The sequence below is a fragment of the Trachinotus anak genome, unplaced genomic scaffold (genome assembly GCF_046630095.1).
Source record: "Trachinotus anak isolate AG129_WGS33_773 ecotype Australia unplaced genomic scaffold, CSIRO_AGI_Tana_v1 ptg000039l, whole genome shotgun sequence".
NCBI classification, from domain to species: Eukaryota; Metazoa; Chordata; class Actinopteri; order Carangiformes; family Carangidae; genus Trachinotus; species Trachinotus anak.
Genome location: NW_027273890.1, coordinates 3,404,890 through 3,419,989, shown reverse-complemented (window position 1 = coordinate 3,419,989; position 15,100 = coordinate 3,404,890). Strand labels below are relative to the sequence as shown.

At 41.5% G+C, this 15,100-nt stretch overlaps 2 protein-coding genes across 10 annotated transcripts in view; both read left to right on the top strand.

Annotated features, from left to right (window-relative positions):
- Window positions 1-597: 597 nt before the first annotated feature.
- On the top strand, window positions 598-8,692 carry cyp27a1.1 (cytochrome P450, family 27, subfamily A, polypeptide 1.1). 2 transcript variants are annotated; one of them, XR_011687196.1, is made up of 10 exons: window positions 598-849; window positions 1,473-1,654; window positions 2,998-3,197; window positions 3,374-3,571; window positions 4,615-4,778; window positions 5,201-5,367; window positions 5,514-5,595; window positions 6,721-6,921; window positions 7,681-7,831; window positions 8,277-8,393. XR_011687196.1 is itself a non-coding variant. In XM_071472738.1 (9 exons), the coding sequence occupies exons 1-9, from the start codon at window positions 631-633 to the stop codon at window positions 8,406-8,408; spliced, it is 1,545 nt and encodes a 514-aa protein (XP_071328839.1). In that variant the 5' UTR covers window positions 598-630; the 3' UTR covers window positions 8,409-8,692. The 2 variants fall into 2 exon arrangements, 1 of the variants encoding a protein (XP_071328839.1); XM_071472738.1 differs by lacking the exon at window positions 7,681-7,831 and having other exon boundaries at window positions 8,277-8,692.
- A 2,207-nt stretch (window positions 8,693-10,899) lies between these two features.
- tns1b (tensin 1b) overlaps window positions 10,900-15,100 on the top strand; it is a 161,797-nt gene continuing 157,596 nt past the window's right edge. For 3 of the 8 annotated variants that reach the window (XR_011687195.1, XM_071472731.1, XM_071472727.1), the window contains exon 1: window positions 10,901-11,290. Coding sequence is in view for 7 of the 8 variants with exons in the window: in XM_071472731.1 (XP_071328832.1) it covers window positions 11,186-11,290 (105 nt within the window). In the remaining variant the exon portion in view is untranslated. Of the gene's footprint in view, window positions 11,291-15,100 lie in introns of all 8 variants that reach the window. The other 5 variants (XM_071472737.1, XM_071472728.1, XM_071472732.1 and 2 more) reach the window with 3 other exon arrangements.

Here is a 15,100-nt window from a genome sequence, read left to right as displayed (position 1 = left end):
GGTCCCTGTGCCTACACACCCATTACACACACACATTTCAGGGTTAGAGCTAATTGAAGTGTTTAGTGAAACTTGTGCTTCTGTGCATTTCTGTTTTGAATGTCTCTACGATTTGGGGCAATGGGCATGAGCAGCAAGCCCAAAAACTGTCCTCAGGAAATTAATTTATTACTTTAATTAATGATAGGTAAGAAATCCACAAGTAGAGTTAATAGTAAGTAATAGTGTAACACTTACACCATCTTACGCCAAGAATTTTATGTTCGTCTGAAAAGTTAATGATCACGAGAAAACTAAAGAAAACTGTAACTGAACCTTTTTCTTTAACATCATGCATCTCAAAGTCCATAATCTCTGTAATGACAATGCCTAGTTACTCAGTAGCTTCACTGGATTGAGTCATGCAGTTTTCCACTTGCTTTGGGTACCCAGCACACTAAATATGGCTTTCTCAGCAGTTTCATTTTGCTCTACAGATGAGTTTATAATGGCTTTTGTTCCTTGTTGGTCCTGGTTGCTCCCTGAGAGTTGGGCAGGAAGGGTTAAACATTCTGTGAGATATGGCCCCTCCCTGTTCAGCTAGTCTCTTGGATGTCACAATCCCTGAGCATTTGCCATTCTCCCCTCATCATGGCTGCATGGCTGTCCCGGAGTAAAATACAAAGCAAAAGAGGCTGGCTGCTGTCGTGCCCTTTTGCCATGGCCCGGGTCTACCCCAGGGTCGCCTCCTCTGTCTCCACCTTCCAGGACAAGCCTCGTGGAGTGGAGGACCTGCCTCATGTCAGCTTCTTAGAGCTGATGTACAGAATGGTATTTCAGGGTTTCTACAACCGTTTGCATGAGTTACAGGTATGTCAGGCTGCAGTACACTGCTCTGCATGGTCTCTGGGTGGCACAGATTTACGTATTTATCGGGTCTCAGCCACAGTGTTGGGTTCTTGTTTTAATCTGCATCCAAAAATGTTACATATTTTGATGCATTTCAGAAATTCCCGACATAACTGCTCTTGTGGCCTAGTTTGATAGTTTATTGCAGGGATTAGGTCATGTTTTGTTTCTGATGCTCTGAGTGCATTTTCCCCCAGTGACAATGCATAATAGAAAATGTCAGGCAGGTTGCATTACCTTTGTTCCCATAGTAACCCCCCAGATAAGTCTCATAGAGGAGAGGATTGTTAGCCCTTTCTGCAGGAACACTGTGAGGTGAAAATATGCTCACTTACTCTGCTCATTGGCTTTACAAATGAGCAAACAAACACAATGCATTTGATTAATGGGACAAATATATATACATATATATATATATATATATATATATATATATATATATATATATATATATGTATTCAGTATTCAGTCTTTGTAAATATTAAGAGTTTTAATATATAGTTTTATATTTCTTACCTCATGATTGTAAGACTGCTTACCGACACGTTTTTCTGTTATGTCATCTGTCTTGCCTTCACTTTCAGATCTATGAGAAGCAGCGATATGGGCCCATATTCAGAGACGGACTAAAGTCAGTGTCCGTGAACACTCCACAGCTGCTGGAGGAGATCATGAGGAACGATGAGAAGTTCCCCTGCAGAGGAGACATGTCTGCGTGGAAAGATTATCGTGACATGAAAGGATTCGGCTATGGGCCTTTCACAGAGTAAGATTACCACATGCTGTATGATGTGCAACACAATGCTCCATTTCCCCTCAAGCACTGTTACACATCTGAACAATACCTCATAACACATGTAATACCTCTGCTTTGCAGGGAAAAGTGCTGTCATGTGAGTGGGATGGATGGATTGCGACCTGTTCGTTTTATAGACGTTGCTCTCAGGCTGGAAGGTGTTTACCTTTCAGGTTGAGTTAAGTTAACAAATAATATGTAAATTAATTAAATGCTATAGCTGAAGGCAACACAGTATTGTAGGGAATGAAAGCTTGACTGATAAGTTGGCTGGGCTGGTATCAACAAATATAATTGCTGATAAGTAACAAGACTTTTCAGCTCAGAAATTCCAAAGGTGTGGACATAAAAGCACTAAAGAAAAACATAGGATCAGCTGTGTAACATTTGAACCAGTCCCTTTTTCTGAGTTAGACAAGAGTTAGTCAAGAAGATTAACATCACTCTCATATTTGTACAGTAATTATAAAGTCACAGTTGACATCTGATAATCTTAGTTTAGCATAATGATGGGAAATGTGGGAACAGTTTATCTGGCTCTGCCCAAAGACAACAAAATCTACATACCACCTCCTCTAAACCTCACTAGTTAATGTGTGGTTTCTTGTTTGTTTAATCTGTACAAAAGCTGAAGTCTATAAAGAACAAGCAGCTTTTTTAGGGGGATTATGTGTTTGACTATTTCTTGGTCAGGAGCATTTGCAGGTAACTAGTGAAATTAATGCTCAGGGCATAGAAATAGGCCCTAAAATGGCAATCTGTCATTTTTACACTTTTGTTTTTGTACAGATTGAAAAGTTGACACATGCGGTGTTGTTAGTGGGCTTTAGAGATGCTGGATTTTGTTTCCTTTGGACAGGGCAAGGCTAGCTGTTCCCCTGTTTCCAACCTTTATGCTAATATAAGATGGTAATAATTTCATCATCAAACCCTATCCCTATGCAAATAAGCATATTACTCAAAATATCTAATTATTTCTTTAAATCCAGTATTGGTTTGACTATTTAAGTGACATGGACCCTGTCTAACACATTATTCCCAAATCTAGAGAAGTGTGAAGGCTTTTAGTGATGGGTTGATGAGGCCTTCTAGACGCACTGAAGCTTTGAAGCCTTAACAAGCCATGTTGTGGGGTCAATCCAACATCAGAGAGAGCTGATTTCTGATGTCTGTACATTGATCGCCACCAACAGCAACCACTTTTGACATCTGTATCAGATACAATGAGTGAATACAGAAAGACCACCTGGTTGGAAACCTAAACCATGAACCATGAACAAAACCAAGAATTGTGACTCTGCTTCTGTTCCTAGGGAGGGAGAGAAGTGGTACAACTTGAGGGTGGTGCTGAACAAGCGTATGCTGCACCCGAAGGACTCTGTGCTGTATGGTGAGACTATCAATGAGGTGGTTACAGACTTCACCAAGAGGATCTACTATCTGTGCCAGTGCAGCCAAACAGGAGATCTGGTGACCAACGTGGCCAATGAGCTCTATCGATTCTCACTGGAAGGTAATCTGGAAGACAGTTCATATGCTGCATGCTCAGAAAGCGCTGAGTGCACTGGGAATGGTTATTTTAATGTATGGATAGATTCAATATTATAATGAATTTTTACTAACAATTTTGCAGATTGGTTCTTGAAGATGCCTTTATTCTTTCCCTAAATCTTAACCTTTGCCATGCAGGTATTGCCTCCATTCTGTTTGAGACAAGACTTGGGTGTCTGGAGAAGGAAATTCCTGCAGGTACACAAGACTTCATCAACTCCATAGCTCAGATGTTCTCCAACAGCATATCTGTGATCATAATGCCTCAGTGGAGCCGCAGTCTACTGCCCCACTGGAATCGCTACATTGCCGGCTGGGATGGCATCTTCAGCTTTGGTGAGCTGTGTTTAGTAGATTTTTGCGGTCTTTACATGCATGCATCCTCGATCTATCATCAATGAGCCGTGCAGTAAGGGGGTCTCTGTAGCAAGTAGCTAGCATTGCCAGCTTCACAAGACTTCGTCCAATAACAAGAAACAAGCTGCTGATGTTAGTGAGCTAATGCTAACATTCAAAGTGTCTTCCATCTTACAGTGACGTGACTTCCTTTGTCATTTGTTTGTTGTATGTGTTGGGGAAAGACTCATTGCTTGAAGTTTATTGTTCAAAAGGGCTACAGGTAAGTTTTCTCTGCTCTTCATATCATAGGCTGTACTATAGACTAGGTAACTTTCTTTTCAAGTCAAAAGCTTTTTTTGCCCTCAGTCAGCTGGGATCAGCACTCAGGGCGAGGGCAGGTGTTCCTCCACGAGGGGTCAATCAAAAGCAATCTTTTGCAGGAGTTTTCTGAAGGTTTCTCTTAAGTGTAGTTTTCCAATCGTTTGTTTTCCGGGAGGTTTTTCAGGGGATCCGCTGTTCATGGTTCATGGTTCATCTTCCCAACAGACAGGTTTTGTGTCGGGTTAACTAAGTGCAAATGAGAAAGTGGACAGGCCTGCAGCTCTGACGTCACCTGGGTCAAGCGTCACCATTCTGTTGCCATACTTTTATGGACGTGTGCGTGTGTGCAAGACCATAGATGATATAGAGTTAATGGATGATGCAGAAGCCTGTAAATTGTTGGACACCTGCTGTGTGAAGCTATGATCTTAATTGCCTCTGTCAGGAGCTGCAGCAGTTCTGTCTGTAATGATAAACACTTCAGTTTACACCTTCTTGACTCGCAGCACAGCGGTTACAGAGGTCACATCTGAAAATCAACCATGTTAACACAAATATATTGCATCGACTTGTTGTGTTTAAGTGCAAAATTTTAATTTTTGTCTTTTTCTAAAACGAACAGGAGATGTGACAACTGCTGGAAATGCCACTGGCTACACTTTACAGGTTAAAGGGTTATCGTTATACTAAAATGAAACACATTTCTGCATTTATTCTAGCTAAAAGGTTGATTGACAAGAAGATGGAGGCCATTGAGCAGTGTGTTGACAACAACAAGGATGTGCGGGGTGAATACCTTACATACCTCCTCTCAAACACTGAGATGAACATAAAGGATGTGTATGGCAGCGTCACTGAGCTTCTCTTAGCGGGGGTGGACACGGTAAATGTGATACTCTAACAGTAAAAGATTTCATTTTTTCATGCTTTTTAATTTCTTAACACATGCTTGGGCTTTACTCCATCAATTAACCTACCTTCTACAAATATAGCCCACAGTCACCCCACTCAAGTCTAATATGTGTTTATCTGCAGCGACCCATCTCTTTTGAGGAGATATTATGACTTGGTGCAGAACTGTTAGAGAATAAATGGTTGAAAACGCCTCACATACATCACATGCAATTCCTGATGAATTAAAAATGGTGAACTGTACATCCGTACTCACCATTGTAAGATGTCAAAATATGAACTGGGCTGCTACTCACATCCCTCATTTTATTCTGCATATAAATGTACGGTATGAACAGGAAAGCATCTCTCTCTGACTGTTCACTTATTGACATTTCTTTGTTTTTTACCAAGACATCCAATACCCTCACTTGGACTTTGCACCTGCTGTCCAGGGACCCTCAAATCCAGGACAGACTTTATAAAGAAGTGTCCACATTCGTACCAGAAGATCGGATCCCCTCCGCTGCTGAGATCACTCAGATGCCATATTTAAGGGCTGTTATCAAGGAAGCACTGAGGTGAGAAGTTATGGTGTTGTGATAGGGTTCTGCAGCCACTGAGACTGATGTAAAAACATGTACATATATGGTTCTCTTATTTAGATGTAAACCCCCACTTACTTTCCTGTATCATTTTACACAAACCAGTCATTCTTGTTTTGCAGGATGTACCCTGTGGTTCCTATGAATGCAAGGATCATGATAAATAAGAATGTTTCTATTGGTGGATATCAATTTCCAAAGAAAGTGAGTCTGTTTTTCTTTCTTTTTTAACAGTTATTAGACGTTTTTGTAATACTACTAAAGGTCCCATATAGTCTAAAGGTAGATGTCCATGTGTTTTTTATTATAAAGCAGGTCTAGGTTCTATATTAATACTGTGAAAGTATCAAAGCCTCAGTCCACAGAGAAATGCACACAGCCTGTATTCAGAAATTGAGCCTTAAAACCAGCCGTCAGGACTTCTGGAACTTTGTGATGTCACAATAAAGCAGTTACTACCCTCAGCCACGCCCCAGTGTTTACCTGTATTCTGCTATATTCCATAACTCAGAAAGTTAGGTAATCAGAAGAGAGACTCATACCCTTTTCCACAGTGTTTTTAAAACGTATTTCGCTCAGTCTTGCATCCCTATGTGCAGAGTGTCCACTGTGTTTCTGGTTTAACAGCACTGCACTGGGCAGGTGACAGGTCTGTCTACAGTGACTGTGCTCCGAAAGGCGTCACCGCAGCAAAGGGGTGAAAATTAACGGATTTATCCAGGTGTTGTGTTTATATCAATACCGATCGGAGCTGGAGCCGATAAATACCTGTATCTACTGCAGAGTCATTTGAACCGAAAGCCTGATGTTGTCGGGTTTTTTGACCAGTGGAAAAGGAGCTTCAGAGCCTCTCTTCTGATTGGCTCACCTACCTGTTGTTATTAGAGCTCCAGAGAGAAGCCGGAGAGGGATGTAAAACTACACTGAGATGGCTTTGGTGCTTAAAACCACAAATATATCTTCTCATGGATTTCAAGACTTAAATTAAAACAGAGGCAAAGTGTGAAATATGGGACCTTTAAAAGTAAGAACTTTTTTTTTCTTCACTTCAAAAAATGGCTGTATATTGGGGCGGCCTGATGGCGGAGTGGTTAGGGCACATACCACATGAGTGGATGCTCTTAGCAGGCGAGTGCCGGCTTGACTCTTTCCTGCGTGTCATTCCCCCTCTCTCTGCCCCTTTCCTGTCACTTTCTACTGTCCTGTCAATAAAGGCACAAAATGCCCCAAAAAATATGTTTATAAAAAAAAGAAAAAAAAAATGCTGTATATAAATCTGCATATCTATATCAGAATTTAAGAATTTTATCCCAACTGTCATTTTTCCAGACTGCTTTCACGTTATGTCACTATGCCATCAGTCATGATGAAGACACTTTCCCAGAACCGTTCACATTTAGGCCAGAGAGATGGCTCCGTGACGGCCGTGTGAAGCCAAACCCCTTTGGCTCCATCCCGTTCGGCTTTGGAGTGAGAGGCTGTGTCGGCCGCCGGATTGCTGAGCTTGAGATGTATATGGCTCTCTTTCGTGTAAGTGACAAGTGGGAAAAAACCTTTTCAACCCGCTGAATGTGCCATATCTAATGTAAACGTAATGTTGCAAGGCAGCAGTGAAACACTGCTTTGAAACTGGGCATGGAGGTTGGAGGAAAGTGGGTGAAAAAAGGGGAAGCAGTGGGGGTTTTTGGGGTGAGGAAGTCAGAATTCCTAATTACAGAAACGAAAGATAAAATTATTGTTTTTGGTCCTTTATTCTTTACACACCTTAAGAATATTCTTGTTAAAACCCTCAAAAACTCAAATCCTATAGTAGTTCTACATATTGTTAACTAAATAAGAAACAACAAAGTCAAAAAAAATAATAATAAAAGAATCCATAGATTAACTAAGAAACCCAGTTAATCCTCTTCATCAGGACTGCATATGTGTGTTTGGTTAGAAATGATTGACAGTGACCCAACAACCCAACTTGCTACATCCTGATTGGTGAACAGAAATATGTGACATCATCTTTTAATCAAATCAAAAGTGTTTTAATTTTGGCAGATAATTGTGCCTTTTGTAGAATCCCATCTCTCATAGTTCATAAGTTGACTGCGATACTAAGTTTTCAGGCCCTTAAATGTTTGGAATCAAAGACTACCAGGCATTACATTTACATTTACCTCTACTTTTATACAAAGCGACTTTCATATAAATATTAGGTATTACATCTATTTAATAAGTGCATCAAAATGTGCATAGTAAGTGCTGTTTAGACGTTACATAAAATTTTTAACTCTTGTAAAGTTTGTGTACGCAGGTCATCATACACCAGCGCGACAAGCAGAAAAACCCATGACACAAAACCGTCCTGTAAAGCTGTGATGAAATGTGTCAACAAACAACTTCCCATTTCCACATCAGACAGACACTGATCATTATATTAGTTTTCATGGAGGTTCGTTTCTGGCCACCTGACAAATTTAACTTTAATTTTAATTTCTTTTTAGGTCTCCACCATCTCTTGAGAAAAAGAGCTTATTTTGACACCTTTTTTTTTTAACATGTTCTACTGTGTTCACCACCTTGTTGCTAACTGTGCTCACCTTTGCTGCAGTACAGGTAGTTCAGTGTTGGTTTTAATTCTTAATAATTCTTTGTGGGATTGTCACTATGAGTGACCCCTTTCAGATTACGCAGTCATTTTAATCATTGTTAACATGAAAATATTGATTAGTGCAACTTCAAAGTTTTTAAAAAAAGATGGCAGTCGCTCCCACAAGTGAGTAAATACGTGAGTCCCATGAAAAGAAATCTTACTGAAAATTTTACTGCAACAGATTTTTGTGGAATTATAATAAAGTGACTTCAGTAACTCCATATTTCCTTTTCTTTCCCTCCAGCTCATCAGGCTGTTTGAAATCAAACCAGACCCCACAGTGGGAGAGCTGAAAAGCATCAGCCGCACTGTTCTGATTCCAGACAAACAAGTAAACCTTCACTTTGTCAACAGGAGACGTGAAAGCGCAGTGTGATTTGATCCGCAGATTGCTTTGAATACATAGTGGTGCATACGAATGAAAGAACAGTTTATATCTATTTTCTGAAATGTCTTTATTGTACTTTGTGTATCAAGTGAGACTGTGGCCCCAAGTTTCAAACTTTTACTATAACAAATGTGAATATTGAAGCTCATTCACATTATATTTTTAGAAGGCACCAAGGAACCACAGCCAATATGTTCACACAGACAAGACCCAGCAAGATGCACTGCCGAACATCATGCTTTTCTTAGAATAAAATAAGGATTGAGTAATAATGAGGTGTCACTGATTTCCTGGAAACTTTTTTTGTTTGTTTTTGAATTAAATTGTGTGAACAGAATGAGTGAAATTCTTTAAACTTGTAAAGAGTAAGCAGTACGTGGCCGTTTCCCATTTACTCACTGCATTTAAAATCAAAGTAGGAACCTTCATTTCATTATATAATAATCATTCACAACACTTCAAGAAAGGAGGTCAGTCTGTTTGAAGAATAACAGCAGTTGAAGTGTGTATTCATTTCCACAAAATACTTATTCTACTCTGAAAATCAGTGAGATCGAGCTCAACATTTTAAAGATGATGTATAATTCCCTCTGTGACTACCCACTCCATACACAGTCACTGAAAACACACTTCAAGAAGGAATACGTACCAGTGCTCACTGAACATTCACCCACAGAAATATAACACTATGTTCACCACTGTGTGTAATATAACTAAAATGTATAATGATTAAAAATGATATCAAGGGGCTGGAGCCAATCCCAGCTGACACTGGGTGAGAGATGGGGAACAACCCAGGCAGGTGGCCAGTCTATCACAGAACAAATGTATTATTTTCAAGTTGAACTGCAGGATCTTTGATTCGATCTCTTATTAAAAACGAACAGGTTAGACGGACTACAAATACTGGCCCCAAAGTACAGCATCATTGCACAGTTTGCTATTTATGCAATCTTGCACTGAAAAACAGACGAGCAACAGCTTCTGATCAGACTGTAACGACAGGTCGCCTGTTACCACATCTCAGTAGTAAATATTCCGCTATATTAGATATTTCTACCTGTGAGTGTATATGAGTAATTGAAATGCATATTGTCAAGTTTTAGGCAACAGAGTAAATAAACAAACAGGTGGGATTTTAGTAATATATGTATCGATTATCAAAGATTTATAGTTGCGTGAGTCAGGTGTTTGCAGGGAGGATGCGGGTTGTTCACCTCAACAGTAGTGGGGGATTAAAATTAAGGATGCACGCTATGCTCAACGTGACAGTAAATTGTCTGCGATGCACAACTTGCCTCTGCCTGTTGAGGGGAGTGGTGTATTGGTATTGTGGAAATGTAATTGTGTATTTATGTGGGTGTTTAAATATTTATTAAGCTTTGGGATATGTATTTAGTAGAGGTTTTTATTGTAAATATGAATTTGGTATGGTGGTAGGAAATATATGTGTGTGTGTGTGATGGTACCTTCCAGCCTATTAGATGAACAGACACCTTTACATAGGGCAGGCAGTCTGTTCATTCTGATGGGCTGGAAGGTGATGAACAGACATGTAACAAACCTCACCCTGGGACTCTGTCTCTTCATGTGCCTCCTACGGCAGCTCAGGCAAGCATCACTGTCTCCTGACCTGAACAGAACAGAAAACCTTTGGAGTATTTTAAAGTGCGAGGTAGAGCAACAAAACTCCTGCAGCGAAGAGCAGCTGAAAAGAATCATCTGTGGAGGATGAATCGGCTTCATTCTTCTTGGGCTTTGGCTAAAAACAGGTCAAACGAACAGGGTTTGTAAATACTTAACATTTTGACCTGGAGCGTGCTCAGTTTTGTTAAAGCAAGGCCACACACTCCCCTCCACAGGTGTACCGATGAACTTCAATGATCGCCCTGTTCCACTCAGGTGTGCTCAGCCAATACCAGAGCTCTGTCAGCGTTACAACTAAACAGACTGTATCATAATTATATTATTCATAAAGCCTATATTATATAAATGTATTTGCATGCAATGGTTAAATGACTTCATAAAAATAAAAAGCAGCCCTATACAAATATACTGACTGATCATCAATCACCCAGCAGGGGGAGACACACTTGCATGAACAGAACAAAGCTCCTGTGCCACTCATCAGACTGGGACTCCTGCACCGTGCAGCGGCTGACCTCAGACCAGCGGTCATGAATCAGCCCAGCTCACATCTCTTTAGACTTCCCAGGCCCAGTGAACGCACCAGCAGAGGTGACGCTTTCTTTTTACACGTTTTATTCTAGCTGCGGATGTGAAGGGTGTGAAACCATCAGTTATCAGCCGTGAGTGACAGCCGTGAATACCAATCACAGAACCGTATGACAACACGAATGTAAAGGTGAGAGAGAGGGAGAGAGAGAGAGAGGGAGAGAGAGGGAGAGGGAGAGGGAGAGAGAGAGAGAGAGGGAAAGGGAGAGAGAGAGAGAGAGAGAGAGAGGGAGAGGGAGGGAGAGCTGCCACATTTCCAGTGTGCGCTGCAGGAAGACTACCTGTTGGTCCTGCAGAGTCTGTCTGCAGGGGGAGGCCACTGCATCCCAGCCAGGGCTGCAAACTACAGCGGGAGCTGCATGAATCTGCCCCCCACCCCGCGGTGATGCCAGCCCGACCGCGCAGATCTGTCGTGGGTCTGAGCGGAATAAAGTCACAGTAACTGTTCAGCCACGGAGCGGCGGGAGGGGCAGGCGCCAGGCGTGGGAGCGTTGGATGGGTTTGGACGGGTGCGCCCTGGCTTTGCTCGGATGGGATGCACGGTGAGCTTCATCTGCTGTGAAGAGGACTTTCTGCAAATGCCCGTTCACCAACATGAGGAGGAGCAGAAGAAGAAGAAGGAGAGGCTGAGGGAGGTAAGGAGCTGACTGCAATCCGCGGGTGGAAAGTGTCTTGAGAGTTGGTTTGGTCAGGTGGTTCCCGCTGATGTGCACGTCCACGGGTTTATTTGCAGGTGTGTGATTTATAAACGGACTTCCCTGAGGACACAGATAAGAATCTTCGACCTTTGATTCCACTTGATCAGCTGAACATAAGCTTGAGTCAGTGAATGAGCGTGTTTCAGTCAGTTGACACAGTGGAGCGGTCAGGACACAGCCCTTCATCCAGGTGTATGTGTCGCACCTGCTCCACCAGGCACTCAGAGTGAAGGGGCTAACCTGCTCACCGTGATCACTGCTGTTCAGTCACGCTTGCGCTCCGTGACAAAACACAGGGATCAAAGGTAGTGATTTTACCTGCAGTGATGTAATGGACATGGTTTCCTGCTCCTTCCTCCTGCCCACCTAGGTGAGTGTTTACATTGGTATACACTCTAAGTCAAGTATATAATGTAAGTTATGATATTGTTTTGCAGCAGCTTGAGGCTTTACTTTCTGCCCTGTGGAATGTGGTCGGTGACCTCTGACCCCCACTGACCCCCCTCCCCCACTTCACACTGCAGGCTAATCAATCAGGGATGAGTTTATTTCTTATGATGTGATAATACAACTGCATGTGTTTATATAAATCCTTACTCATCAGAGTTAATTTTACACTTTAAGATACAGAGAAAAGTGATACAGTGAGAGATGAGATGAGACCACGTTCCCATGGGAAAGTGGTGTGTGTGTACATATATATATATATATATATATATATATATATATATATATATATAAACTCCTCTGAGCTCTGTATGTGGAAAAACAACTCTCCTGTCAGACTCTTAATTATGGCAGAAACATCAGTACTTGAAGATTTGTCAACAGTGATGTGGGCTCAGTCTGATCTGTCATCAGTTCCCAGTATGTGTGTGTTTTTTTGGAGACAGTTATTTGTAGGTGATCATGAAGGATTCAGGACTTTCCCCCATGTCACAGTGTTAGGTTAGTAAGTGTGATAAACCCAAAAGCATGTGTGGTCATCTATAATGACTGGCACAGGGTTAATTTCATCAGACATGCAGCAGAATGAACATAATAGGATGAAACTTTTCATAAATGTTTGCTCTGATGATTCACTGAAGAAACTTCAAAGTTAATAAGGTCCCTTTTCATTTTGTCTCGAGCTGCTCACTCAAACCACAGCCCTGTGTTATCCTCGTTTGACGTGCCTTTATGTGCGTTTCCAGTGCTTTTTGGTGTGGTCACTCCCAGCCTTGTTTGTCTTACTTACTCCTGCAGCCTGATCACATGAGCCCAAGTACTCCTTCATCAGCACCACCCATCTTGCTGCAAGTGTTTTCATTTGAACTGATTTCAATCTGCAAGGTATTTAACACTGTTAATCACATTAAAATGGAGATATTGTGATCCTGGGCCTGATGTTTACGCTTCTCTCTTTTTTTTTTTAGCCAAGTTTGCATTTATAGCACCACCACTCTGTGTGCCAGGAACCGGATGTTTTAACAACCTCGAGTTTGGTTTCTCGGCTCACTTGTGAACTGGTCTTTGCGTGTTTGCATTCATTTAGGTTTTACAACAGACTGAGGTTGGTGAGAGGCAACTGCGGAAGTGCCCTGTGGGGTATAAGTAACACTGATGTAGATGATGCTGTGTGTAGTAGCAGTGCTGAGGATGGACAGTCCTTTTGATGCTGAAATGATACACACATGTTATTTCCCACCACAGCATAGACTTGCATATACTTTATATTAAACAATATTATTCCTGTGCTGCTGGGAAGTAACACTAAAGAGACACTTTTAGCGCATGGTGGATGGCTTTTCCTGGACGTGCTGGGCTGTCCAGTGGCAAAGACAAACAGCTGGCACTGAGGCGTGTAGGGCTGTGGGAAATGAATGCCTTGACTCTGCCAGCAGAGCTGTGGTTGAAATGATGAAGTGGTGCTAAAGTGTTGAAAATAGTCACTCAAGTGAGGTAGCCAAGTGTCTGTCATGCTTAGTATAAACAATCAGCATTCACTTGAGATTTAAAGAAACATTTTAAAAGAAGCTTGGAAATTTAGGAGATGTTTATTGCTGTTCTGTAAGCCTGAGTTTGAGAATTTCAATCTTCAAATGCAAAAATTTCCACCAGCTTATCTTGAGGACACCATGTGTAGAATGCACGTTGCAAAAGATCAGTTGCAATTTAGTGATTAAGAAGCATTTAAAGCTTTAAGGTCCCACATTTTGCACTTATCCTCTGTTTTGAAGTTTTAATATAATATTCATGGTAGTTTTACATCTCCTCTCTCAGACGTTTCTCTGGAGCTCTAGTAACAACAGGTCAGTGAGCCAATCAGAAGAGAGGCTCTGACACTTAGAGAAAAAATCCTGCAAGGTTGGATGGTGGGTCTGGGTGGAAGGGGCTTGTATGGCTGAGTGAGGGTGGTAACTGTTTTGTTGTGACATCACAAAGTTCCAGAAGTCCTGATGGCTGGTTTTAAGGCTCAGTTTCTGAATACAGGCTGTGTGCATTTCTCTGTGGACTGAGGCTTTGATACTTTCACATATTAATATAGAACCTAGACCTGCTTTATAATCAATAAATTCATGGATAACTCAATTTATAGAATATGCGACCTTCAAACTGGACTAAAAATCTTTACTTCTCTCGAGTCTCTTTTTTTTGCCGATGTCTGGGTCGGAGGTGTGTGTGTGTGAGAAATTGCTTTCTGTGGTAACTGCCCCTTGTGTGTGTGATGCTTGTGGTTTTTGCCCCCAGATGAAGACGACAGTTTTGGCTGCTCCTGTCAGCAGCGCTCAGGGAGAACTTTGAAGAGTGATAACGATCGAGCAGAAAGTTAAACCCTCATGTAAAACCAAAGTACACAACCTAGACTTTGAACCAGATGAGGGGGTCTTGAATAGAACTCGGGGAGAATGCACGCTGTGTGCTTTGCATTGAGGGGTTTTTGTGTATTAGCAGTACGCAGCCTGACAGACGGAGAGGAGAACAGAACATGAACTGACTGCAAAGACACAAGAATGGCATGAAGGCATGAAAAATATGCTTGACACTGTTGTACAGACAGAACTCACAAACTGCCTCAGAGACACATGGAAAACACAATCGTTTACAGATGCTAAGTGAATGGGTTTTACATTCTTGTTTTAAATAATGTTTAGATGAATAATTCTGGGTAAAAATGTGCTGTTTTATTTCTTCTTTAAAGGTCCCATATTTTACACTTTTCTGGTGTTTTAATTGAAGTTTTGATATCCAGAAGAAGATATATTTATGGTTTCACAAAGCAAGGCTCTGAGCCTCTCCTCTGATTGGCTGACTGTTTTCTGAGTGATCTAATAAAACTATAGCAGATTTCAGGTAAACACTCAGAGAAACCAAATCCTGCAATGTTGGATGGTGGGTCCAGGTGGGCGGGGCTTGGGGCACGGCTGAGGGTGGTGACTGCTTTGTTGTGACATCACAAAGGCTCAGTTTCTGAATACAGGCTGTGTGGATTTCTCTGTGGACCGAGGCTTTGATATTTTCACAGTATTAATATAGAACTGAGACCTGCTTTGTAATCAAAAAAAGACATGGACATCTTACTTTATTCAATATGGGACCTTTAAACCCCCCTTCATAAAAACATTCCCACTGAGAATCAACACTCACTTAGCGTTTCAATTTTTGGGCCTGTTCAAGTCATGGAGTTAATTCGTTCTTTCTGTATGATTGAATCCCAAAAGCCACCCCACCCCAACCTTTGGCAGCTGCTCCCAAACATTAGCTCAG

What these genes read in the sequence shown, in the direction of transcription:
- cyp27a1.1 (XM_071472738.1), top strand. Translation starts at nt 631, where the DNA reads ATGGCTGCATGGCTGTCCCGGAGTAAAATACAAAGCAAAAGAGGCTGG. An exon ending in GGCTATGGGCCTTTCACAGA is followed by an intron (nt 1,655 to 2,997) that starts GTAAGATTACCA and finishes TTCTGTTCCTAG; the next exon opens with GGAGGGAGAGAAGTGGTACA. An exon ending in GATATCAATTTCCAAAGAAA is followed by an intron (nt 5,596 to 6,720) that starts GTGAGTCTGTTT and finishes TCATTTTTCCAG; the next exon opens with ACTGCTTTCACGTTATGTCA.